This window comes from Stegodyphus dumicola, chromosome 12, assembly GCF_044657685.1.
Source record: "Stegodyphus dumicola isolate Sdum_Otavi_A_Nest chromosome 12, ASM4465768v1".
NCBI lineage: Eukaryota > Metazoa > Arthropoda > Arachnida > Araneae > Eresidae > Stegodyphus > Stegodyphus dumicola.
The window spans coordinates 95,978,801-96,006,698 of record NC_140779.1 but is presented as its reverse complement, the minus strand read 5'-3'; the positions used below and the strand labels follow the sequence as shown (position 1 = coordinate 96,006,698).

General features: G+C 32.1%; 1 protein-coding gene and 1 non-coding gene across 8 annotated transcripts in view; both read left to right on the top strand.

Moving 5' to 3' along the window:
* The window catches only part of Evi5 (ecotropic viral integration site 5), a 372,412-nt gene that overhangs the window by 228,572 nt on the left and 115,942 nt on the right, over positions 1-27,898 (top strand). For 5 of the 7 annotated variants that reach the window (XM_085806704.1, XM_035352652.2, XM_035352653.2 and 2 more), the window contains one exon: positions 12,449-12,859. The exons of 1 other annotated variant lie outside the window; for it this stretch is intronic. In XM_085806704.1, coding sequence (XP_085662830.1) covers positions 12,621-12,859 — 239 coding nt within the window. In that variant the 5' untranslated portion in view covers positions 12,449-12,620. Of the gene's footprint in view, positions 1-12,448; positions 12,860-14,878; positions 15,192-27,898 lie in introns of those variants that run through there. One more of the 7 variants, XM_035352657.2, reaches the window with a different exon arrangement.
* Positions 2,300-2,372, top strand: TRNAT-UGU (transfer RNA threonine (anticodon UGU)). The gene has a single exon. It is a non-coding gene; the product is annotated as a tRNA-Thr (tRNA).

Here is a 27,898-nt window from a genome sequence, read left to right as displayed (position 1 = left end):
TGTGTACCTAGAAGCCCGAATTTTTAATTTTTCATTTGCTTTATTATTTATTTCATATCTTGTAAAACTTAAATGGATTTTTTATTAGCAAACTCGACGATTTGAAAGCAAGCAGTGGCAACACTATTCAAAACACATTTTTATGTCCAATCGGAAAAATGTACAATATTTATCTTTCAATTTTAATTAACAAACTCGGATCTATGAAAGCAGTATGTTTCCCCGGCCGGAAATGAAATACTTTTATCATCCATACGCCAGCGTGTTGCCTTTCAATAAAGCCTAAAATACTTCCAAATTTAATCTGGAAATTTATCGAGTTGTGAACTTGGTTATTTAAAAGCAATAAGCACAGTTCTTAAGGATATGTTTTTAGTTTTAAATCTGATTGATTTAAATATACATGTATTAAAATCATAAGATGTGTAGTTAAACATATTCAGTATTTTTATAAAATTACCTTAGTTGGACTCATTGAAATCATTATAATACTTTTTCCTTTTTATGGTAACTATTTTAGACGGCTGTCCACGCAACCGGCTAGGTTTCAAGGAAATAATTTAGCGAATATGTATGGCAACTCTAACTCTCTATCGGGAATTATAAAGATATACTGTTTTAAAATATTTTGTGATTTTGCTGTTGAATTGAATTTTATGTGACGTAAGTGCAACTAAACATTATATTTAATAAATAAAGTAAACACAGAAGAAGTGAACAATATTAATAATAATAAAAAGTTTTTTTAAGCCACCTTACTGAAAAACTGAACGGTATGAACTGAAAAAAGGCTAAACAATAGAAAAAGCTATACCATACTGAACATTGCATCGGGAATTATAAATAAATTTCGCTGTACTGCTTTTAAAAATTTTGTGATTTTGCTGTTGAATTATATGTGGCGTAAATGCGAAGAAAACGATGCTTAATAATAAAGCTAAAAGGATTAGCTAAAGTAAGTGGAAGATCAGGCTGGTAGACTGTGAGCTGAGTGAGAATGCAAAAATCCTTAAAAAAATTTTTTGGGCAATCGTTGAAATCTAAAGCCTTTCAGATTTTTTTTCCTTTATTTTAATTTAATTTTTTTGATTAAAATGTCTGTCTGATAAGGTTATTCGTTTGTATGCAGTTAAAAATACATTAAGATAATTTATCTTAATTAATTTTTTAGTTTTAAAAGAAACACACTTGTTTAATTTTACTTCAAAATGTGATAATTAGGTCATTTATTTTCTTGCAAAACACTTTCAGTATCTCAAACTTATGTGTGTGAGGTATCTTATATATAATAATTTTTTTATTATAAAACACTTTAAAAAATGCCAAATTTATCTTGTATGTTTTTCAGATCTAATATTTGGGTCGATATGGTAGGTTTTTTCCATGGAAAAAAACGACTGTATGATGTACTTTTTCTCGTAATATCTAATACAGTTTCAATAGAAAGATCTCCTGGCTTTAAAATAGGAACAAAAAGGACAAAATAAATCTTATTCTTTATTTTATTTTACTGTCATATAGAACAATATTTGCCATTTTATTACGATTTTGTTTAAAAGTAACACCACTGAAATATTGGCTGTTACGACATATTAAGCTTCTGAATCCTCATCTACATACTCGCACGGCGCGCCTAATCATTTCCTTCCATTTTTGCAGGATCTCAGTACGAATAACCAGTTTCAGTTCCTCAAGTGTTTGTGGATTATGTTAAAAAACTTCAGCTGTTAGTTATTCCCTAAAAAATCAATCGTAAATGGACGGATTGGCTGAATAAGTCGGCCTTGCTGCGTCTGTATGTAATGAAATGAAACCTCCCGGAAACTTGCAAAACAACAATGGTTTCAACTTTCAACTGCCGGGGCAATTAAAAATGCCTTTTGATCTTTATTTTTTAATTTTTGTCTTTATCCAAGACAAAGGGGGAGGGGAAGCATTCAAAACTTCATACAGGGACGTTTGAAAAATGAAACTGTGCAAATAACTGACAAATTCTGTGCATTTGTAGTGTCTTAGAGAGAAAGGACATGACTTTACACATTTCACACAAAATATTTAAATATAAAATATTTTAGAAGTTCTGTTTGTATTTAAATTTTGTAAAAGTGTTTGCTAAGAACAATTAATATTTCTTGATTTTGTACTTAATTGTAATCAGATTTATGTTATCAGATTAGACTAAACATAGATTTTAATTTTAATGTTTATAATTTGCGTTAGGTTTAATTTGTAAGTGCATTGGAATGTTTGGCGAAAAATTAAAATGTTTTATAAGGTATTTCTCCCGGCTAATTAGCATGCCTTCGTAGTGTAGTGGTCAGCACGCTGGATGTGTATTCCAGAGGTCCGTGGTTCGATTCCCGGCGAAGGCTTTGCTCATTTTTCATCTCTCCTGTTTCGAAATAACCTAATGTCTCTACAGTTTAATATGCTATATAAAGTGTAATGATGTGTAATTGACCAAAAAAGTGTTGAAGGGAAGTCGCTGTATTAAAATCAGCAAGCATCAGTCTGAAAAGAACTGGAAATATAAACTATTCTTGAATAGACAGCTTAGCATTCCGTTGCAGCCATCATGCTTTCTTTACTAAATCAAGCGTTAAAGTAGAAGAAAATAATTATGACTCTTAAAAAGTCTGAAGTGATTATCTAAACATAAGGAATCCTCTCCCCTTTCCTCCAAACTTTTGCGAAATCATGTAACAGTTAAGAAATTATGAGGGGAACATTTTCCAAGCTAGATATTTTATTTAAATTGCAAACTTTATAGACAATTATGTTATAAAGTCTTAAAATGTGTGAGTAGTTTATTGTAGCTACTTGGACTATAATTTAATTTAGTTGCAATAAAATCAAAGTAATTAATGTCAGATATTGCAAAATTATGTCACGAAAACTCTGTTACGAAATCCATTGTTTTAATATTTAGGTTTTGAATGCCCCAATTTACTGCTTAGACTGATAAATTCGTGTGATATTGATTATTCTGGCTCCGCATATTCGTTTATTTATCACTAACAAAGTACAGTGAAACTTTTCCACCGGTACCCTTCCCTTCTGTTTCAAATTTATGATCATTCGGTGTTATGGATGTATTCCCTGAAGTCTGCGTTACAAAATGTATTATCTTCACTTAATAAAGAAACCGCTTTAAAACTCCATTAAAATAGGATTAAAATGGAAAATTCTTCGTAATAAATTCCACCATCTGTATGTGCCTAAGATAAATTTACTCTCTTCGATATACAAGAAAGAAACTTTCTATTAGCTGAAGACTTTCTGAATAAGATAAATTAGACGTCAGATATAAAATTCTAAGCGACGAGAAAATTATACGGAGTCGCCAAGTATAAGAGGCTGTGAAGCAAACATACTAAATGAATGCAGAGAATTCTGCTTTAAATTCTGTCGTTCATTGAGAATGACGAGGACAACGGAGGAGTTGCAGACGATTTTTCACATTGCGCATTCTTTCAAGCTGCTTTTCGTTTGAAGGAATTCTGCTAAAAGTATTTTAATAAAATTTAACAATATTCCAATTTATCCTCAAATAATATTAGAATAGTAAGTATATTCTAATAACTGTTAAGTATTGGGTAACAAGGATTTTGAAAAGAAATATTTGCATTGCTCTGAATTGTTGTATAAATGGAACATTCGTAAAATTTCAAGTGGTAAGGTGGATGTAGGAACTACGTAAAAGACGTTTTACCATGGAAAGAGTGTTTTGCCGGGAGGGATTGTAAAATAAATTTAAGAATTAAAACTTTGCTTTGGCTGAACTTAAAAAATACTGGAAAATTATTATAGATCAAAGATACATGTACAACAAATCCAGAATGGCTATCTATTTAAAATTATGTTTATCTGTCTAAAAATATATCAGTCTTAATATCTTTTCAGTTACTAGAGATAATCCAATTCGATATAAGCATTAAACCATTTCGAAAAAATCAATTAATGCAAAACTCATAGAATATCAGAGAAGAAATAGTTGTACATAATAAATGAATCACTAGTTCACGTGAAATAATAATCAATTCAGTTACAGTTTAATTATTTAGCGGCACCCTATAAAATTATTAATTCAAAATCATCATTCTGTATTGCATTTCGAATTTAAGCTAAGGCTTTAACGTAAGGCTGCATGTTTCTAGAACTTTCCAGGTCAAACATGGAGCGACAAAGGTAGATCACCTGTCAAATAAACGTTGATTTACATTTAATATTATCTCTAGATTATCATTAACAGTTTTGACTACTGGCTAGCCTATCTACAACATCATTTTAAAGGCAAATTACAATTATTATACAGGCAGGCATAGAAAATACGTTTAAATTTTATATCGAGGATCAAGAGAAGATTTATCACTTTACTTTTAAGCTGCTGATGAAATAAGTTTGAAACAATTAATATACTTATTAAGTTATGTATGTATCCTTATGTATGAAAGGTGTATCCTTTTGTCTACATCATTCATCAAATTCGCAAGTTAAAATAATTTATTTTATTTATTTATTTATTTTGTTCTAACACCAGTAGGTTCAGTTAATCAACAAAAAGTTTAATTTTTAATTCTTAAATTTATTTAATTAATTTAACCTTTTTTTCGACATAAGAAAGAGGTCTGTCAATCTACTACGAAAATCAATGGAACCGGGAAAACAGAAAAAAATTTCCTGCATTTCCAACGTATAAATCAACTAAGGTAAGTTGTATAAAATGTAATAGAGATTTAATGCAATCATTATTAATGATAAAATTCAGGCATTGTTATCGAATTGTTGTAGTGTCACCCATTTGTCAAAAAAGTTGATGCATATTTTATATAAATGTCTATCACATTCAAAGATGGCTGCCATGTACTTATTCGAAGAACTGAAGAAGAGGAACCTATGCCAGTCGCTTTGGAAATCCATAAACTTCTCATTTTTGGCCTAATTTTATATTTTAATTTGGTGTTAATTTGATCAAAATGTTACTGTATGAATTCGCCCCCTACCAATCGAGATGTTGTCTCCAAACTATGAAATAACTTTCTAATCTAAAATACAAAGACGTTAATAATCATTAAAAAAATTGAATTTTGAAACGGGATAATATACTGAAGAATGATATCCTCCTACTGATTGATAATTTCATCTTGCGCAAGGGCCCACCAGCGGCCGAGCGGTAAAGTCGCTGAACACTGGTAGTTCGGTCTGAGGTTCGAATCCCGCGAACGGGCTGGCTGCATGGAGGTTTTCGTGGTTTTCCCCATGTGTAACGTGTATACGAGCCAGTTTCCCTTAGAAAGTCCTCCACGAAGGCATCCCTCCCCTTAGGCAGATAGCCCTCGAGGCTTTTCCATAATCACACACACCACACCACACCATCTTGCGCAAATCTGTCTAAAGCACGTTGAAGTTGTATTCCTTTCAGTTAATGCCGCGACCATAATTCTTTACTTAAGGGATTATTATGAAAGGGTATTTTGTATGATGCTAGCAAAATGCTTCATAAAATGCAGATGTAAGTGCAACTGATTTAGGTAGAAAAACTAACTTCCTTAATCCGCAGCATCTATTAAAGTGGATTTGCATCTCTGGAAATACTAGACAGGAAAAATTGGGCAGGATACTAAAACTTCTTCAAAGGGTCTCAGAGGTACAATCCCAGTGCGTGTAATGAATAGTTTTATCCCAATTTTGATGGAGCACTCCCCTGGTGATGGATCCTATGGTCTTCTATACCTGTTACCTTGCTACCCAACCACTCAAGAGGACTTCTCGCTATCCAGCACTTTAAGTGCCCTTAAACTTTAAGTGCACTTTAAGTATCACGCAGACACTTTCAGGATTTGAAGCCATGCTCTACGATACAGCAGTGAGCATCGCTAGCCATTATACTAGCGTTTCTCAAACCTTTTTGAAGTTGGGGACCTGTTTTATAAATTAGAATGTTTTGCGGACCACCTTACTGTCATCCCCTTCGAAAACAATTTTTTTAGCATATATTATTATCAGTAACCTTATATTTTTAAAGTACTATTGATAAAATTAATTTAATTTTGCATTGATGTTTAATTAAGTTATTAAAAGAAAAATTATATTCGTTTTTAATAATTTAAGGCTATTAACGTTTGAATAATCTTTATCTTGTTAACTAAAAATTAAATAAATAATACTCATTTTAATGAGATGCATGAGCATTCCGATTCTGTCACAGCTATTTTGTGTATGAATATATGCTGGCACTTTGATATGTTCTTGGATAATTTTTCTAGAAATTCCATTTTTCTTTTGAATGAAATCCCGTTTTTTGTTTTGAAATGAAATTTCAGACTTTGTTTTTATTTGAGGTAGTAATGAAAACCTTTCTCACACGGATACGTAGAAGAAAATGAATTGTAATTTTTAAAGAATAATTGTACAGTTCATTGCATTCCTTTTCAGCTGGTAATGAGCCCAGGGAAGCCAAATGTGTAACTAATGAAGGCAAAAAGCACCGCTGTCGTAGTGCTCTTTTTGTTTGCTAATCTAGAATGGAAAGTTCATAGGTAAGGTAAGGTAACCATAGGTAAGGTAATAAATTTCATAAGCTGTCAGTTTTGTGAGAAAAATGATAGACTGCTGCCAAGGGCAGTTTTCAGTCTATTGAGATTTCAACTGTAAGCTTGAATTTTACTTTTTTGCTTTGTCTGGAAATGTAGGAGAACCGTACAGGCAGGCTCCGAGGATTGCAGTTTAAGAAACGCTGCGTTGTTCTAACGAGAGCGGCTGCATCTCCAACTAATGAATATTGTAAGAAATATGAAGTGTGAATAGAATATTGCTGAAAAAGTTTCAGCACAAATGACAAAGCTAATCGCTATCTGAAACATCCAAGCAAAGCGGATGAAAAATTTTCTGAAGAGGTCATTGATGAAATTGATACTAGAGCTTAGCCGTTTCTATATCTAAGATCTAGAATATAACGTCGTTCAATAATTTTCAGAAATACTATGAATGTGAATAGTATGGAAATGAAGTTATATATAATAATACAGGTAAATATTATTTATTGAATTTTTAGCTTTTATTTTTTATTAAACTAATACTTTTATTATACAAATAGGCATTTGCATCTTTCGAATATACTTTTTGAAGATTATTCAACTTTTTTATTTTTAAATCGGCAAGATTTGTTACAAATAACTAATAAAATCGGCAATCAAAATTATGAAGCCATGTTTTCAATTACTTTGTTCTGTTAAGGAACGAAATGCAGAAAATAGATTTACTAAATTCCATCGGTGCACATAAAAGTGAAATCCTAGTAAATAGACTGAAATGTTCTCCATTTGATTAAAAGAAACAATTGCAATGTCGGCAACATTATTGAAATCATTTTAGTTAAGGGCTTTTGAAATGAGATGCCTTGTGTCTCGCTAATTTGCGAAATGGGATATTCTGTGGGAAACAATTTCATTTTATTCTAAGTGTTAAGAAAATAAATCTCATGTAACTGCAGTAAGTTGCTCGAACTGGATCCATAAGGGAATTAGCGAGCGTTTGGAGCAGAATTGTATGAAATTATGCATATTTTATGCTAATATGTGGAGCGGCAGTGTTAAAGCAGCTTTTCCAAGCGTAAATTCATCTCATTAATGTTTATCTGGCTAATCTCTAATTTTCCGTGCCACTAGGAACATCATACTTTGCAATGTGTCTTGAAATTCAAGTTTTATCGTTTATTTTCTAAAGCTTCCAGTAGCATATCTTAATAGTGTAATGATGGAAACAGGGAAGGGGGAGCCCTTCAGAATTTTATGCTTTATAATTGGTTTTATTTTTAAAGTAATTATTTAGCTAATTCAACTTCAGATAAGGTTGTTTTTAACAGGAAGGATATCTTTTTGGGTAATTTTTCTAGAAATCCCATTTTTGTTTCTTTCTTATCGAATTTTTTTATAGATGTGAGCAAATTTTTTACTATTTGCAGCTAGAGTATGAACGAAAACATGGTTTAAGTATCAAATACGGGTACGTAGGGTACCAAATTTGAATTTAGCAGTATTTAAGAATTGCAATGATGCATTCCTAAATGTCGCATATTCTTTAAGGCTCATCAATGGTCCAGTACATTGATCCATTTGCAAATTAATAGCGCATTATATTTCTCTGTGTGTTCTGCTAGATTTTATTATTATCAACTGATTTGAATTTTGACGTTTTATTTGAGTCTTCGTAATGCCGAAGCACTTGTTATGGGCTTATTTTAGAATAGTCATTGTTGATTGGAAAATTATATTCAGCTTGATCGTTAAGTCACACCGGTAAAATCCCTGAACAATGGTAGTTCGACCTGAACTTAAATTCCAGAAAATATGCTGGCTGCATGGGAGTTAGTTTTCCCTATGTATAACTAACTGGGGAGTGTTTTTTTAGTTGCTTGAAGTAATTCATGTTTATCTATTTTAATGTTTACCATAATAAATGGTAAACTGTGCCTTATCTGTCGTTAATCTATAATCCAAGCAGAGTTTTTAAAAGAACTGCAGATTTATTATAAAATTTACGCTTTAATTTTTGGTTTTTTATTATTACGATTCCTTGTCCATGTTAAACTGTTATATTACATTTTGCGAATGGAATTTTTATTTAATTAGATCAGTTGGCAACTGCGGTCCCTAAATTTTTCGTTTGTAATAATGCAATGAAATTCTGGAATACGAAAATCAATGATTATTATGTGTAGTCTGTCATTTATTATTTAATATTTTCAGGATTTTGCCTGGTGATTAAAATTAGCTATAACAAAGTTAAATTAATTTTCTTCATTGTATTTTTATTGTGGTTTTAGATAGTACTTAATATGTATTTAATATATAATAAAATCAAATATGCTTATTTAAGATCTAGAATTTCCATAAATGACACTTTTCCTAATCGTGGAAAAGTCAACCCGTTAAAAACCCGTTTAACACGTTAAAAATCTTGCAAACTTGGCATACCTTCTGTGTCTGATAGTTCACGTGCCACTTACATAGGAAATATTTCTTGCTCATCTTGTTAGTTTTGCTGTTAAGTTCTGATGCAGTCATTCTGGCGCTCTTTAAATAGTTTTCGTCTGGTGAGGAAGTCTTCTTGCCGTTTTGGTAGGAGGTCGTCTTGTCATTTCAGTGACATTCGAATTTTTCTACCCTCCCACTTAGCGCAACGGATTGTGCGCTTTGGCTATTGTGGTATGCGTTTGTATAAAATTGTAGAATAATGTTCGATGAATGAATCATAATTCATTTTATTAAATTAGAAACTTCAGCGATAAATAATTAGAATTTCATTTTGAACACCAAAGCAGTAAGAAGTATTACATTAGCAGTGAAAATGTACTATGCATGCTATCACTCTTAATCTGTATTTTAATTCGATATGAAAAATCTCCCACATTTTTATAGTTAGGACTAAGTTTATATGAGTATAATACTGCACGCGGGCATTAAAAACCGAAAAGTTCATCCCGTCATCACAAATTGTAAAATACCATGTGCAGGTTTGAACATTTAAAATATCTACACGACAACTAATATAGTTAACATTTTCCATACAAAACGTTAATCGTATTTTCTAAACGTCAAACTAGAGATACTTTAGCCCAAACCGCATTATTCAGACTCAACGCCTGAACTCTGGCCCTGAGCCAAGAGCTAGCTCCAATGCCAACGAAGCTGTGTTAGTTCTAAGTAATTAAATTAGTATTTAACTTATTTTGTTCATTTCGCCCTGCACTTTCCGAAAGTACATGTGTCCATAATGAGCAAAAGTTCAGTGTACTGAAATCAGATTTTTCTTGAAGAAAATCTAGCAATTTTCTTTAAAAGTTTGATATTTTTGCGAGTTTGTAGGACCAGAGATGCTGTTAGTCCCGATCCTCGATCTTTCTTTCTTTCTTTTTTTTTTTTTTGTCCATTCACTTTTCGAATTGTTTTCAAACGTTATCGTCGTGTATTATTTCTAAAGAAATAATATAGCGAAAATAGCGATATTGAACACTATCGCAAGTTCTAAAGATATGCTGTTTTTAAATATTTTGAGATTTTACTCTTGAATTTTATGAGGCGTAAGCTCGAAGAGAGTGATGTTTAATAAGTGAAGTTACAAAGACAAAAAGCTAATAATAAAAAGGCAAAAAAAAAAAAAAATTGTGTGTAAGTCATCCTGTTTAGAAAACTGAACACTGATATGATAAACTAATAAAAGACCGGGAAAAAAAAAAAAAAAAAAAAAAAAAAAAAAAAAAAAAAACGGGGAGAAAAAAAAAAAAAAAAAAAAAGTATGATGACACTGAACTCTGAATTCGGAATTCTAAAAATATGCTGCTGTTAAAAATTTTGTGATTTTAATGGTGAATTTTATATGGCATCCCTGTGGAAAAAGCAATGTTTAAAAATAAAGTTAAAATGGCAAAAAACGTTGTGTTAGAAGCGTATCCAAGAATAGCTTGGTAAACTGCGAGCTCAGCGAGAGCGCAAAAAACCGCAACAAATCCTCCGATACAACGCCAAAATTTAATTCTTTCAGATTTTCTTTTCTTTTTTCATTCTTGTTAATTCTTTTCAAAATTATATTCCATAAAATGAATATAATTTATTAAAATATAAATATATTTAAATTGGCTTTAAGAGAACTGATTTAAAATGCTTAGTTTAGACAATAATAATTAAGACAATGAAATTAAAACAAAACTGAGCAAAAAGCAGCTTTTATCATTTTGTTAGGAAAGAACGTATTGCTAATTACATAAAAATATTGTAAATGTGTCTGGTTGCATGTCTGATGAATCAAAGAATCATAAAATATTTAATAATGATTATTTTATCTCTAATCATCGTGTTTTATTTTCATCGTACCGTTCTAGCCATAGATAATTAACTTTTTTTATCTCAAGTATTTCCCTTCTAATTATCTTTTAATGCAAAAGTTATAGCAAAGGAAGTAAATGTGGTAAGGCAGACATCATTTTCTCTAGTAACTAACGCATTAAAATGTTTTTAATCAGCTTATTTCTACAGCCTAAAATCTGGATTATTGCCTCGTTTATTATTAATCGCAAGATTTTTTTTAAATGTCACTAAGCTTTTCTAATCATCAGGATTCTTCTCTTTAAACTAGAGTTTCTTCTTCGGATTTTACAGATTGTTGTATTTTATGTGGCTTGTAAAAATATGAGAATAAAATTATGTGAAAATACTGTATTGCTTGCTGTCTTTGCCCGTTTGTGTGAAGATTCTCCCGTAGCAGTTTTAAATAACATGGGTCTGCTTTTTTATAGCTTATTCTAAACATTATTAAAAATTCAAATATATCTAACGAAGTTTTATTAAGAAGTTTAAATTTCTATCAAAATAATGTTGCATAACCTGCGTTTAAAAAAGAAAGTCTTTTTCTTTGTCTACAGAGTCCTTCATCACAATAATGCTAACTATCATACAGTAAAATTTAAGTAGTCCCTGGTTAAATAGTAACATGCTCATTAAAAATGTCTCTAAAATGCTTCATTTCAAAATTAATCGCCGTCTTATATAATGCTTATGACTCTATGATTTTATATGACTATGATTCTCTGATTATGACTCTATGACTCTATGATTTCTATGATTATTTACATTCTATTTCAGCTAATAATATTAAAATGCAATTTATGAAATTGTTTTTAAAGCATTAATAGTAATGCATGAGATTCTTTTAAAAAGTGTAAACAGTCTTCGAAAGTATGTATATTACATTTAAAAGTAAATTCTGTTTTATTTTAAAATTAATTATCATTATAGCGGAATATGCATACTGGCGTTTGTACCGTGGGGCAGTTAAATAATGAGACTTTTTTGATTAGAAAACTGAAGAACTCATACTGATATATATTGCTGGAAATATGATCATCCTATGTTAACAGGGGCAATGGCATGATTGGATAGCGAAAGAAAGGACGTACAGAAGTCCGTTTTTATGCTGTAAGAGCAATATCTTTCTTTGGATGTTTTCTATGTTAGGGAAAACTTTTCATTAGACAAATAGTTTTGAAAGGAGAAATAGTCACAAGAGGACAGTTTTGGAGAGTGGCGGATGTGGTTGAGTGTATATTTTACTTCGTGCCGGAAGTTGCTCCACATGTATTTACTGGTGTGCAGGTGCGTTTACAGTATGAGTTCAATGCGTGTAGAACTCAGTTTTTGAATTAATGACATAAAACTGCGCATTAAAAATTATCTGCTTTAAGGTTTAAACAAATGTGTATGTATTTTTCGGCTTTTGGAAAGATGATGGAGATCGTCTAGCAATGATGGAAGGGGAAAAAAAAAAAAAAAAAAAAAAAAGATAACTACCGTTCTAGACCTTATGTGCAGGAGGGGGACTATTTAAATGCTTAGTTTCCAAATGCTCTTATATCCTATGGTGATTAATGACAATTATGTTTCTTTCTTTCCAGCGAAACCCCCAACTTACCAGAATCAACTCTGTCCACTTTTAATAGCGATGATGGAAATGACCATTGGCCGAAACAGCAACCGCCGAATGCAGAAGACGGCGAACAACACACCGACCAGGCACCATCCCTGAATCATTCCGTCGGCAGTCACCATCCGTCTGCTCCTGCCGCCATGACGTCAGAGCACGTACCCCCCACATTGTCCACCACCCCACCAACCTCGATTCCTATTCCTGGAGGGGAGGGGGTTGGCGGGAGTACCTTTACGCTTTGCTCTTCATCCTCATCTTCGGGAACGGAGGACCTCCATCCTGCTGGAATTCAGGACTCTAAGAGACTACTATCCCCTAGCGGCGCACCTTGTTCCAAAGAAGATTTAGAGCTCTTGGCTAGGCTGGAGTTCCAGAATAAGTGAGTGTCATTTGAAACCAGCAATGTGTCACGTATCTGGTTCAATCATTTCCCTTAGATACACTCTTTTCGCGCGCGTTATTTTACCAGCGGAACGTACTTCATCTTTTATTCAATAACTTCATAACGTAGTCTGACCTCCCCCCTTTTTTTTCAATGCTCCTCTGATGATAGCATTGCTCATCGTTTTTCAAAATTCTCTTTTCCGAGTCTTCCCACTTAACTACAGAATATTACTTTTGGGAAATAGTAGGCTAAGCTCTTCGAAGTACATGCAGAGTAAAAAAAATGAAATGAAACTTTTGAGGGTAGGAAATGGAGAGTCGTTTTGCAGTTAATTATAAATGCAAGCTTTAAAATTTGAAATTCCGAACATCCATTCGATATTTATATCTTTTTAAATAAATCGAAATAAACTATACTTATAAAATATTTTTGTAGGGTTGTTTTTTATTTTAAGGCAAATTTTTAGTTGTGGTGACAGGAAAAAAATATAAAGTTTCAATAGTTCTAATTTTATTATATCATTCAGGAATATATTTTTTTAAAGACAGGAAAACGTATTCTATCAAGTTTCATATCCAAGTTAAACATTACAAAATGCTTAATTTATATATGAAAGTACATTTACTTAAGAAATAGTCTTAGGAAATACAATTTTGACATGTTAAATGTGAATGACTTCTACCTGAATCAGAAGGTTTCCGATTAAGAATTTTTTTTTTCCCTATCAGTTTTCCTGACATAAAAACGGACTCTATTAATTAGAAGTTAATCAGATTTAACGTTATGTGTTGGCACAGAATAAATAATGTTTTGAAAGTTCCTAAATCGGGTTTGAGTACTTTTTTAACTACTATTTAAATTTTTTTTTTTTTAATTTTTTTAATTTTTTTTTTTTTTTTTTTTAAGGTCTGTACGAAAGAATTCGGGAGCACACTAATGCCTATATCTAAATATTGCGCCAGAAAAGCATATTTATTAAAATTTTAGTTCCGCCGTTAGTTTTTGGTTTAGTAAATTAAATTGAATAAACTATTTACAGCTTTGTAATTAAAAGTGTTGCATTAGCCATGCAGTTTTTCCACACTTAATTTTTGATTAAAAATTCCTTGTTTTAGTAAATTAGAAGGGAAGTAAATTATTATTCTATTGTCGTAAATAAAACTTACCAGATGAAATCTCCTCCCACAGACTGGTATATAAATATGCGGGCCAATAATCTTTATCAGGGAAGCTAAGTTGATATTATTTTTAATATTCTTATTGCTTTTATTCAAATACATATTCTATACCGAGGTTTCAAATTATTACATTTTATTTTCTTATTCTTCTAGAATGTTGTGCGAAGTGAGATAAACTTATTTATCAAATCTGATTTTTATTTCTGAATTCATAATCAATAGTCTTGTGGAACTGTTAAAAATAAAAATATTAATTTAAAATTCTGTTGTAACACGAGCATTCATCCTACTGTGGATTCTACTGAATCCTCGCATTTATTTAACATGTTCTTTGAATAAAACTGGTTTTAAAGCGAACTGTCTGCATGGGAAACCTTATTTGCAAACTGCTTTTTATACTGCTGACATTTGTGCACGGTTGCTGCCGCTTGTTTTGAATGTGAATTCTTTTTTGAAATTTTTGTGTAGTTCGTCAATCCGTTATTCTATCATAATGTTCACCGTGAATGAAAGAAACGGCTATCCATGCTCTGGGTGTAATGTTTTGTGTCAGTTCAGGCATGTGAAGCTGCAGCTCGAAAGAGCTATTTAATACATGCACCGTATTGCGAATTAGGAAGCTTGCGCGGCGGCACAGATCAACCAACCGTAATCGAAGTAAAGCCCTGCAAAGAGGGAAAAAAGAAAATAGGAGCAAGACAAACAAAAAATAATAAATAAAAGGAGCAAAAATCCATGAAAAGAGCGCGCAAATGGGATCGTCAGAAAAAGGTTTTAGTTTTTCTGTTCTGCGCACAGCAGTGTCAAGAATCATTTCCCTGTTTCTTGCTTAGTTCACTTAGCGACTCAGCGCGCGGACTTCCCATACAGAGACAGCTGCGAGGCTTCACTTCTGGCCTAAGCAGTTTCATACTCCGCGAGAATGAATGCGTAATCAATTACCAAGTGCATTTCTGTTGTGACTTTTTTTGGCCGATATTCCCTTGTTTTTGGATCTAACGTTAAGTGACAATCCGATTGAATGGAGATTTCATCGACCTCTTCGCCTTGACATAATATAAAGAAAGAGGCTGCCTTGGGCGGGCTTCTCTAATGAGTCAGCATCAAAAGCGGCATGGAGTGCCCTCTACTGAAGAAGAGAGGCAGAGGTGACGTATGCATTGATTACTTTTGCTGTTGTTTATGGTTGGTGTCTTGTAACTTTGGAAATTTATCGCGCTCGAAGGCCATTACCACCTTTATTCATTGAACGACTTCTTTGTTGCTAAGTAGTGTCTTACTGCCTTTATCTGATTAAAGCTTGATCGATCTGTCTTCATCACCTTTACGTTCTCTTTCTTTTTAATCATAACTTTACATGTTTTATCTGTACAGTTTTTGGTCATGTATTTAATGTTGCATTTCATATTACAATGTTACTATTCTGATTTTGGTTTAAAAATGACTGAAAGAAAAGATTAATTTTGTGTTTAGTTAGAAAAGATTAATATTTTGTTTTTAGTTCCGAAATTTTACTTTTTTGTTGCATGAAAATACACAGAGCTTCTGTTTATAGACCAGTTTAGGGTAATGATTTGAATATAGCTTTGCACACTTATGTCTGTGCACATCCGCACATATGTGCATAATTTTGAGATATATTTTACCTGTAGTAAATATGCAAATCTTAAAGTATTTGCTAAAAGAAAAAGCTTAATAAATGAAAATGAATAAAATAATTTTCTTATTAGCAGGGAGTGCGTACTAATTAAAAAAAGTTAAATATTAATGAGGATTTTTGGATTTTTAATATGATTTAGGCCAGGGATTCCCACCCATTTTCTTCACCCTTTTAGAAGAATGGTTATCGTTATCGATCTTCTTACATTTTTTTTCCCTATAATATACAACATACAACATAATCAAGATACAATAATTCCACTTAAAGATAACAATATGACCAAAAATTTTGGGGGAAAAAAAAAGGTTTCTAGTTTTATGTTTTATGCATTATTATTATTTTTAGTTGCAAAAATATAAACAAGTTTTCAGAAACAAAAATCATAGATTCTAATTGTTTAAGCGTTCGATTTTAACTAATATGAAGGCGAAACTTTTATTTTGAGATATTTCTCTGGGTTGACTTTTAAATTTTAAAATTTAGCTTACTCAGGTTGAATTACTAACATGAATAAGACTTGTGCTTGAAATTCTCTTTCAGTACAATCGATTCTATTTGCAGCATTAATATCAAGATCAGATATTGCGCAATTTTAGTGTTTCTTTTGTTTTCCTTCAAATTTATATTATATGATGCAACTCTATTACATGATTTAGTTTTATATCAATAAATAATTATCAATTTTATTAATTTTTTGTAATCAATGCGATCTTGATTATGCCGCTGCATATTCGGCTGTTGATCCCAGTCGACCCCTACTCATTAATCCGATTTAAAATTTCATCGACGCAGAAGAATTTAACATGGACCCCTTTGGAAACTCCTAATTTAAGCTTCGATTGTAAGAGGTTGGGGACAACACGTGACTTCCTTGTACGGCCTATTAAATTACACACAATTTTTGCTGCATTTCATTTAAACTTATTTCCTCGAATTTCATTAGAGATATTTTTCTAATTCAATTAATTCAGTTCTCACTTCCTCGGAAAGGCAAAAACACATAAGAACTCGAAACATCTTTATTAAAAATTGTAAAATACAAAATAAATAAATAAAACATTAAATACAGTTTAAAAAATCATTTTTTACATTTTAAAATTAGAGTTTCTACGCAAAAACAAGCAGTTCGATTAAAGGTCCCATTCGGCAAAAAATACTGAAGTTGATGCACAAACTGACGTACTTTAGTATTCTACTACGAGTTTCAAATGTAAAGAAATAACGTCCCCGTTTTAGGCTTAGTCTTACTTAAACAACTTTTAATTGTCAAAATTTAAAAGTTGTTTAAGTGGTACTAAGCCTAACGAAGCCGCCATTTGTTTACTTTTGAAACTTTTAGTAGAATAGTGAAGTAAGTCAGTTAGTGCATCAACTTTGTTTATTTATCGTCTGACGTGTCTTTTGATTCTGAAACTTAAGCAAAGTTTAGTGTCTTTTTACCGAATGGGACCTTTATTAAAGTAACCGAAGTGAAAGTGAACTTTCAATTTTGTGCACCAAAAAATCTGTCCTTTTGCTCTTTGGCCGAATAGCTTGTTTTTGTCTAGAAACTATAATTTTAACTGTAAAAGTCATTTTTAAAACTGTTTTTAACTGTGTTCAGCGTTTTATGTTTTTTCTGTATTTTACAATTTTTAATGAAAATGTTTTGAGTTATGTATTTTTTCTCTGCTGCGAAGTGAGAACTGAATTGATTAAATGAGAAATATATCTGTAATGAAATTTGATGAAATAAGTAACAACTTTAAATGAAATTCAGCAAAAAATGTGTATAATTTAATAGGCCATACAAGGAAGTCATATGGTGTCCTCTTCAGATTTTTTGCCACTGAATTCGAGAAGATGAAATAGAATTTTTGTTGAATGTTGTCTTCAGACTACCTGATGTGATAAAGATGTTATACTAAGACAAACGATTAATGAAAAGTAAAAGTAACGTGAAATTTGAAATCTAACCTCAGAATTGGTATACACAAACTGCAGGCATTTTTTAGAGGAAATACAGCATTAAAGAATGATAGTGACCAAAAATCTTTGTTTTGCTGCAGCTAATTGCTAAGAGTTTCACGCCCAAATGCAGTGTTTGCCTAGTTTTCCTTGTTAAATTCTAGAAACCAAAAATATTGTGAATGAAAATAATATCAGATTTGATATTTATAATGTTTAGAATTTCTACAGATTTGTCGTCTTAAGGAGTATAGTCTAGTACCAGTAATCTTCTTCTCGAAAATGTCATATCGGTATTTTCTTTGCCGTATCGGTCAGTATTCTAAAATGCACACTGCATATCAGTGTTCATTGCACTTTGTATCTTGTAGCAAAACAAAAACAATACCAGTTTTTCTAAATAGTGTTATCGTATATGAGGAGATTCACTCGAAAAGGAAAAGGCTGAAATATTCTGTCAAAATGGGGAAATAATCATAGTTAGTGATAATATTTTATCTAATAAATACAAGAAAAGTATGTAAATTATTTCAAATATTCTATGTAATGTTGGACGAATTTAATTACAATTTGTCATACAGTGCAGCATCGTTTTTATGTCTTTCAAGGAACCATTCACAAACAATGTATAAATGAGAAAGACGTATAAACGAAATTTTAGCTTACGGTGTGAAACATAATAATCTTTAAAATTCACTAATTTTAAAGTTTTTTTCCTTGTTTTTCTAGATATAGATGGCTAGCATGTGGCTCGGCATCTAGGGAATTAGTAGACATAAGAGACTAATGTACGATACTAGATTATTTAATGGAACTATTTGTGATGTACACTGATGGCTATGGTTATTTACTCGTACAATGAAGTGTTGACAGATAAATATCGACTGGGAAGGTATTACGTCTTTACGTCATCATCTTTCTTTCACGTCATCTCCTTCTTAACCGCAGCGCACACTCACCTTCAATCCCATCATCCTCTTGCATCGCTCTCTGACCAGTCATGTTGTGCTGTCGCACTCCTTTCTATGTACTCGTATATTAGCTGCACTATTTTAATACTACTAATTTACTGCTGATAATACAATATTTTATCATCGCACTTTTAATTCTTTTAAAATATTAATTATGCTCAAACAAATTTAAAATTAATATTTTAAAAATGATATTAATATAAATTTAATATTTTTAAAAATCGTAAGAATGCAGATTTCTGTACTTAGTTATGTAAAGTTGAAAAAAAAAGTCGTTCCTTAACTTTAATTATCATCTTGAATAAGTAACATTTTTTTTTCCAAGAACATTTTAAAATAAATTTAAACTTTTTTAAAGAAAACGTCTTTATTTATCGTCTGACGTGTCTTTTGATCCTGAGCCTTAAACCCTTTCCAGCACGCTACCTTTTAAAGTCGTAGTTTTGGTTTAAAAAAGAAAGAAAGAAAAGGTAGGCAGTCTAATTAGGCCTAGAGGAGTACACAAGTAAAATTTTGTGAAGATAGCACTTATCGTTTTAATTCTGTCCGTGTGCCCAAAGTGGCACACTGATTAAATACAGCTTTGAAAAGAGTGCTGAAACGAGCATTGTTGTCAATGAACTGACCGTTGAGATGCGGAAAAACAAAGAATACAGACTCTCAGTTGTCCCATATTATCGGTGAGCCCGGTCTGGGCACACCTAGGGTTCGCCGTTTGATTTTAGGCAAGATTTCAAGGTAAAAAAATTTTAAACTAATTTAGAATAAAGAGATTAGCATACAGCCAAAAAAATAACATAGAAATTTCTTTTCAAACAATTCCTTTTATACCCTAAAAAAAATCTGGAAGATTTCTTTGAAAAATGAGGGTCTTAAAAAACTAAACATGGCTAAAATATATGGACTGGTTTGTGTTGAGCTGCCATCTACTTTAAATAATGAAGGCTCAAAGTAACCTATAGTAACCTAGAAATCCTTTTTCATTCAATTTTTCTGTGCGTACAGAAGGAATTTTTAGGTGTGTCCAGACCGGACACACTGTGCTGCAAAGAGTTAAGCAAAGCTCTATGAATTAAATTCAGTTCTTCAAATGTTTTTTCGTTTATATTATTTATTACACGCAATCGACAGTGTCAATGCAGTAGACAGCATTTTGAAAAGAAGGTGGGATTATTTCTTCATCTGCGCTACTTAAATATTCATATGGTAAAATGTTTTCAATCAGTTCTTCAGCTGTGCATAAATCTGATGTCATGACATAGGCATTACGTAGTCCTCGATAGTAATGTTTAATTCCAGTACTTTCTAATATTCTTCATACATAATCACAGACAGTTTCATCGTCAACAGGCCCACCAGCGGCTGAGCGGTAGAGTCGCTGAACACTGGTAGTTCGGTCCGAGGTTCGAATCCCGCGAACGGGCTGGCTGCATGGGTGTTTTCGTGGTTTTCCCCATGTGTAACGTGTATACGAGCCAGTTTCCCTTAGAAAGTCCTCCACAAAGGCATCCCTCCCCTTAGGCAGGTAGCCCTAGTGTGCTTTGCCATAATTAAATACACCAAACACCATCGTCAACAATTTCACTTGATTCTGGGTTCCTCTATAATGCAGCATTTTTTAAAATTGTTTGAGGTTCTACTCACGTCTAGGTAAGTGAAATCATATTATTATATCACAGCCTCGAGAATATTAAAATTTTTCTGTGTTTTCTGTGTTTTCTGTAGTTAAATTTTGGAGGTCTATTTGAATCAACTTTTGACTGTAGAACATTTACGAATTCTTAATGACACACGGATTATTACTCCAGTGCAATTTGGCGAGAAGAAAACAACTTTCACATTTTGCAAGAAATCTGTCGTTTGAAGATGGGCGGTAACATCGAGCCATAAAAAATAAAATTTTGCGGTTTCGTCTGCTCATAGTTTTGTCTATTTTCTTGAGCCATTCTCTACAAAAATGTCCGTACCATGTGTGCTTTCTTATTTGCTTTTTATTCTAATGGCAGAATTTTAGCATGTTTTGAAGTACCTTGGTTTTTATGACTTTCCTATAACCAAAAGAGTCATTTTTTCCGTATCATCAGCATTTGCACAAAGTAAAACAGACTTTCTTTACTTTGCTTAGCTCCACGATACTAGTCATGTTTGAAAGGTAGAGTTTTTGTAGGCATACGTTTAAAGAGAAGAGCAGTTTCATCAACATTACGAATGTCTTCTAATTCATATCAATCTATTTGTTGGATGAATTTGTTGAAGAGTGGTTCACTCTTCAACTGACTCAGCAGAAACGCTTTTTGATTCTCCATGTATTATATGGCATCAGAGTCCATGCTACGACTTAAATTTATGCAGCGATCCAGGTGAAAAGAAAACTTTCTTCGCATTCAGTCGAAATGCTATATCTTCTGACTTCTCGATTAACATGAGGCCATTCATTGGAATTTCGGATGCGTAACACTGAATGAAAAATTTTAGCAAAATTATTTCGACCCTGGGAAATTTTCCATTTTGAATGCGCAACTTCTTTGAAGCGGACTGTTCACAAATTTCTGTTCTTTCGTCAACATTTTTTCTATCATAGCAGTTTTTAGTGTTGTTACAAGAATATACAGTTTTGCTAACTCACCTTTTGTGGAATCAGTATTCTCATCAAGTTCAGATTTGAATTTTATCTTTTAATGAGAGCGCCTTTCACTTTCGTGACATTTTGTATCAATTAATTGTGCTCCACCTAGTTTACTTAACACAATGTTCTGTTCAGAAGAAAAAACTGTATTAATTTTCCCTTCCAAGTATTCTCTCTATTGATGAACTGGTTTTCAACTCCAGCACCAGACTATAATGTCTCGTGCCTTGGTTTCCTTCTCCTATTCCCATTGGAAAAATACTTAAACTATGGGAAATGTAAAACTAGTGCAGTAAGTCGAGCAAAAGCGACGTATAACTGAAGTTATGCGACGAATAAAAGAAATATTTTACTATTAAAATAAATAGAAGTGAATTGCGACTAAAATGAAACTACGTATAAATTTACTCAGTTTCCATTTCCTTTTTTTCAAATGTGCAGTTTAAAAAGTTACGAGAAAGGCGTTAACTTTTAAATTCCATTCTCCCGAGCAGTGCAAATAAATTAATAACATTTTCTTTCTTTAAAGAATATTAGAATGCCTGTAATCGCCGCGCAAATTTATTGGAAAGAAAATTAATAGCCCTTTCAGAGGATATTAAAATACTTTAATGAAAATTTTTATTTCTTTTTTGGGGGAGCGGAAAATAATCTGATACGTGCATATAATTAGTACTTTCTTTTAGCTGCGGTAATGAGATTTTTTTTAATTTCTTAGATAACGAATGCAAACAATAATAAAGAGAGAACTTTTCGAGAGTAGAAACTAAGTTAGGGAAATGTAAAGAATTTTCATATATTAAAGATCAAGTTTAATGCTATAAATATCATGCAAGTAAATATTTTAAATTTTGAAACACTTAGATAATTTCTGTGAACTGACCTGTACGTGTAGTTTAATTTGCATTATATCTCAGTTAATGAACTTTTTTTAAATTTGCTCGCATATCATCTGTAAATTATTATTATTATTTATTGTTATTATATCATTTCGAAGTTTGCAGCATTCTCATTACGTGATAAACGTTTTTCCTAACAGTTTTATTGCATATGATAGGAATGGGAATTTTAAAGCTTCAGTTATATAACTTGAGTGCTAATCTACCATTCAGACTGAATAACATTAGAGGTAAACAACACAATAAGCGAGAATGTAAATTAAAAAGACATTTCTTATGACCATTTAACAGCGTGCTCTACATAATTTACTTGATTTAGTAAATTAGTCTTTGGATATAAGGCCAATTTGTGGTACGTGTGTCTAAAACCGCGAAACACTTAATTTCAGTTTATCATAGTGCATTCTAGTTCAGGTTCCGTTTCAGCTGTTGCTCAGGTACTGTGCTCACCAGTGGCGGTGCGGTCAAGGCCGCTAAACATCGATAATTTGATCCAGATTCTAACCCCGGCGAACAGGCTGGCTGTATGAGTGTTTTCATGATTTCTCCGTGTGTAACGTGCATACGAGCCAGTTTTTCTTAGAAAACCCTCCATGAAATCATCCGTTTTCTTAGGCAGATAGCCCTTACTTGTTTTAACGTATTTGAATAGTCTAGTCTAGCCTCTTCAGGCGCTGGTAATTTTCGTTAATAATTTCCTGAAGGCGGTTATTTTAGTTTACTCTGTAACGTTACGTAAAGGGGCTATCACGTCTAGTGACGGTCCCTGCTAGACGGGACTTTTCTGAGAAATGAGATTCTGGTAGCACTAATTTAAACGGCTGGATTCCTAGAAAAAAACACCTCTGCTGGAAGCGACGTCCCGTCTAGCTACGGAAACGATGTACCCGCTATGCGGATCTTTTGAAACCTCGTGGAAAATATTTCGGCTGCAGTTCAGTCCCGAGTAGAGAAGTTCAGTGAAGACCAATCAGATGAATTTTCTACATCTGAAGAATCACGTGATCCCAATCTGAGCGATAATTGATTACTGTTTGGCGTTCAAGTCTTTGTAGTAATTGAAAATGGTAACCTAGTTACGTAGGTTTTGTGAAAATGTGCGGGTTCCGAGAATTGTCCCTTTCGACGTCCAGTCCCTCGTAGTGGACACATGTGATTTGGACTTCACATTCGTTTCCAGGTTTTCATTAGAAAGTTCTTGACGAAAGGCATGCTTTCCTTAGCCTCAGTGTGCATTATCGTAATTTCCAATCCAATCATTGGAATTTGCATGAACTGTTTGAACCACTTTTGAAAGTAAACATTACTTTTGAGCACATAATTAAATAACGGTATTTGAACATCAGCTATAAAAATCAAACATCAATCATGTTCTCCACTTTTATTGTCACATCTCCAGAAGGCCAAAATCATTAGGAACCTTTATTTTTTTAGCTTTCACTACATACAAACTGAGTGATTTTGAACCTTTTTTGCCACATGCACCCCTTTCACTATTGCTAGATCATCGCCCCCTTTCCAAGCTTGAAAAATACATTCATACATTTATTTATATTTAGATTTTTTTCTAACGCGTTTTATACGCGTATTTACTCAGTTTCCATTTCCTTTTTTTCAAATGTGTACATGTATAATATAATATAATGTATATGTATAATATAAATATGTATAATATAATATAATGTATATGTATATGTATAATATAATGTATATGTATAATATAAATTTATAAATATATATATATATATAATAATAATTTATTTCCTAAACCGTATTGATTAATTGATTATATTATCTCCTAAGTTTAATATATATATATATATATAAACTAAATAGTTAGATCATTGAAAGATCGTATTTTGATCTAAATACGGGAACATTGCTTGAGAATTTCAAATGAATTTCTGACGTTGCTTTTATTTATTGGAAATTTGATTCGGGTTTGGCATAATTCGAGGAATCTTAAAAATCAGAATCCATTATACTTAGCGGTGAATGTTGTTTTTGACAAATAGCAATTCTAGAAATCGTCGATATCATTTGAAAATTGAACACTGGTAATCGCATGTAATGCAATAAATTATGATTAATTAAGTTATAATTTTACCTTCGTAATGTGATACAACGAGGCCATAAGTCCTACTGTTTGGCGTTCAAGTCTTTGTAGTAAGTGAAAATGGTAACCTAGCTACGTAGGTTTCGTGGAAATGTACCGCTTCCGCGAATTGTCCCTTTCGACGTCCAGTCCCTCGTAGCGGAAACATGTGTGATTGGGACTTCATATATGTTTCCAGGTTTTCATTAGAAAGTTCATCACGAACTTTCTAATGAAATTAACTTGCTTATTCTGTTTTGAGATAATGAATATAAAGACCATTTTTATGGGCGTGAGGAGAATTTATTTACATGTCCAAAATATCTGAATTTTTATAGATGTAAGTAATCGTATCGTCTTACAAAAATTTTGAGCACGCGCTCCAAAGCTTAATTTATCTTCGAGCTGGGTTAGTATTTTCACATCTCAAGTTTTACGTAAAACTAGATGTGGTTACTAAAATGATAAATTATCATTAGTTTTGCTCGCTTTAAAAGCCTTTCTCGACTTTATTTTTCTTTTCCTTTCAGCGAAATTACTTTCCTTTTAAAATAGTTCGACTGAAGTATTCTTGCGTTCTTGAAAATTTGAATAAAATTATTTTAAAATATTTTTTCTTTTAAATTTAATCAAGGCCTCGAGTTATGGATGGCAGTGCGTGTTTATTATTCGGCTGTCAAATCTAAAATTATTCGGCGTATATTACACGAAGGATTACGTTGCTTTTATTTATTATTTATTCGCAGCTCATGTCTTCCATTACCGTATGTCCCATCGGCCGTAAATTATATTTCGCTGCTTTTGATGTTCCTGTGTAACGGTTCCGCTTGCTGCTTTTTGTTGTTTGTTTCTGATGCTTCTATTGTCACTTACAAATGACTGCGTGGTTCTTTTATGGTAAGGGGCTGGCATTTAAAGATTAATTTTTTGCCTCTCTTCGCCATCTTGCGTTGGAAGCGAAGCATAATACTTAGATAGAATACTTGCTAACATCGTATAGATAAATGTGAGTTCGTTGTGATTGATAGCATGAACACGTACGAAAAAAAGAATTAAATGTAATGTATCCCTAAGGTTTATTTTCCTTTTCATGTTTTAGAAAGTTCAGAGTTCGTATTTTAATAAGATAAATGGATTTTTTTTACCTATTTAAAATGTAATGTTCAAATTCTACGTTTCCAAAATTTTTATGGTAGAAACCAAAAGGATCGTAATATCGATAAGTATTTCGATCGTTCGAAAGTTATCGCTACTATAAATTAAATTTCGTGCTTTTAATGCTATGTTTTTGAATTATTGTTCCTTAGGTTATCATCAACTGCATGTGCATAGCTCTAATATGGTACTTGAGATAATGGAATCATATTTAAAGATGGTTCTAATGCTTTTTCAGGATTTCTTGTATTTGTATATTTTGAAAACGAAACGTATTTAGTTTGTAAAATTAAATAGCGAAACACTGAAATCCTGAAAATAATCGGTAGTTTTCCTGTATCGCATCAAGGTAAAAGTTATTAATTTGAAAATCTTATCATTAAGGTAGTAATATCTTTAGTCATTAAGATAAAGAATCGTGAAATGCATAAATAATATCATTCATATATGGTTGTTATGAAGTTTGGAAATCGGAATTAGCTGAATATTCAATCTGAAACCTTATGAACCTATGTAAATGTTTATGTTTAACATTTTACTGTTTGTATCTAGAAATTTGTAAAAGCTACGTAACTTTTCGTTTAACTTCACATAAGATTAGAAAGAGGCCATGCTGATGCTAGTACTTGCATAAAAATTAAGAAAGGTTTGAAAACTGTTATTTATAAATTTTCTTTGGAGTGAAAACAGTGGTTGTATTTTTAAAAAGTATATTTTGCATTTTATTTAAAAATTGAATGCATTAGTCTCGAACAGTATGCGAAATTCTTTATAAAAATAATCTTTGTTTTTGGTACAAATGTAAATTAGTTCAATAAATATTTTTGATTTTTTTTTTAAATTTAAATATCTTATTTTTTTCTCACATGAATATGCTATGTAATACTTTGGAAGGATATTCTTAAGAGCAGAATTCAGATACTCAAATCAAATCAATCACGATGTAGTAAACTGACATCGAAGCAACTTTTCAATTTTTACCAAGCTTTTTCAAGTAGGCTGTTCTTAACATTGCACATTCTTAGCATTACTTCAGCAAATCAATTTAAATTTCTAAATTTTCCACGAGATACGGCATTTAATAATTTGTGCTTTTGAAGATCTTTGCTTTCCTTAACACTACGCGCCATTTATGCGTCTTGCTCTATTTCCTTTGCTCATTGACTCATGACATAGCTCTTGAAGAATGCTAGGATTCTTCAGGGAAAATAAAAGGAAAAATAAAATGAAGCAAAATAATAGGAATCCGTCATTCTTTATCTAAGATGTGGCCTTCTGGCAAGTCTCATGATTTGATGGAGAGGGCGTTGAAGATTGAGTGCTGAGTGATTAAAAAAATGCGAAGAAGTAGTCGTTCAAAATGTTCTCTTGTTGTCCGTGTATTATATGTGCAGCCATCTCTGTCAAGTGGTGGGAAATGATAAAAGCTATAACCAGACCATCTTGCCAGTCTTTCTGTCTGTAGCAACTCGGCAAGGCTATGAATTAGGGTTGTCAAAATATTGGCTGAGTTGTGTTGCGCTTGAAATAGAACTGGTCTAGACAGTATTGGCACGTGTTTCTTATATCGATCCGCTGACAAAGACATGGAATATAATTCCGAATAAGTGAATACTAAGAGTTTTTAAGCCAATTTATTTATTATATTATTTTTTTTTCTTTATTAAGAAATCCATTAGAATTCGATTAGAATTCGAAGACTTCATTATATTATTAATCTTTAACGTTATAAAACATAATCGAGCGTGAACGTTTTCATTTTGAAATTAGTTGCAAAATTATGTTGCTTATTATCGCTGCTTGGCAAAGTAATACTTATGATTAATGGTATTTTTCTTCCGTTATAATGACGTTACAGGATAACTACCCAAAATGTTCTAATTCGGAAGTACAATGCAAACTATAAGTCGTAAAATCGTATTCTTTTATTTTTGGACCACCAGAACGTATATTACTCCTTGAATATCAAAATAAATACCTAAGTCGTAGTAGACATGTCTTAGTAAAAAGAAATTTAGGATTTGTCTCCAAACGGAGATTTCCAGAAAATAACAAATGTTAACATAATGTCAAAATTCATTTCATTGAAATTTACTGATACTAGGTTAATTGCTCTATCGTATTGTACTTTCCATGGTGTTGGCACTTAATAAAACTTTTATTCTATAGGAATGAACTAAGTCTAGCGTTAAATAGTATCAAACTAGTAAGCTCCCGATCCTCTAACGAATATAGAATAATGTTTTTTAAATTAAAATAACCAACCTATGTACTTGTGTTCTGTCCAGTCTTAGTTTTCAAACCCCAGTGATCTGTTTTAAGTAATTTTTTTAATAAATTATTATTAAAATATTAAAATCCATGTTAACTCTTCGAGAGCAGGAAGAGAATTAAAATTTTTGACTGCATAAGGCATTTTCTTCCTCCTTTCCGCAAGTCTTCGTGATGTAATTGGAAGCACACTCGACGCGTATTCCTGAGGTCCGGAGTTCGAATCCCGAC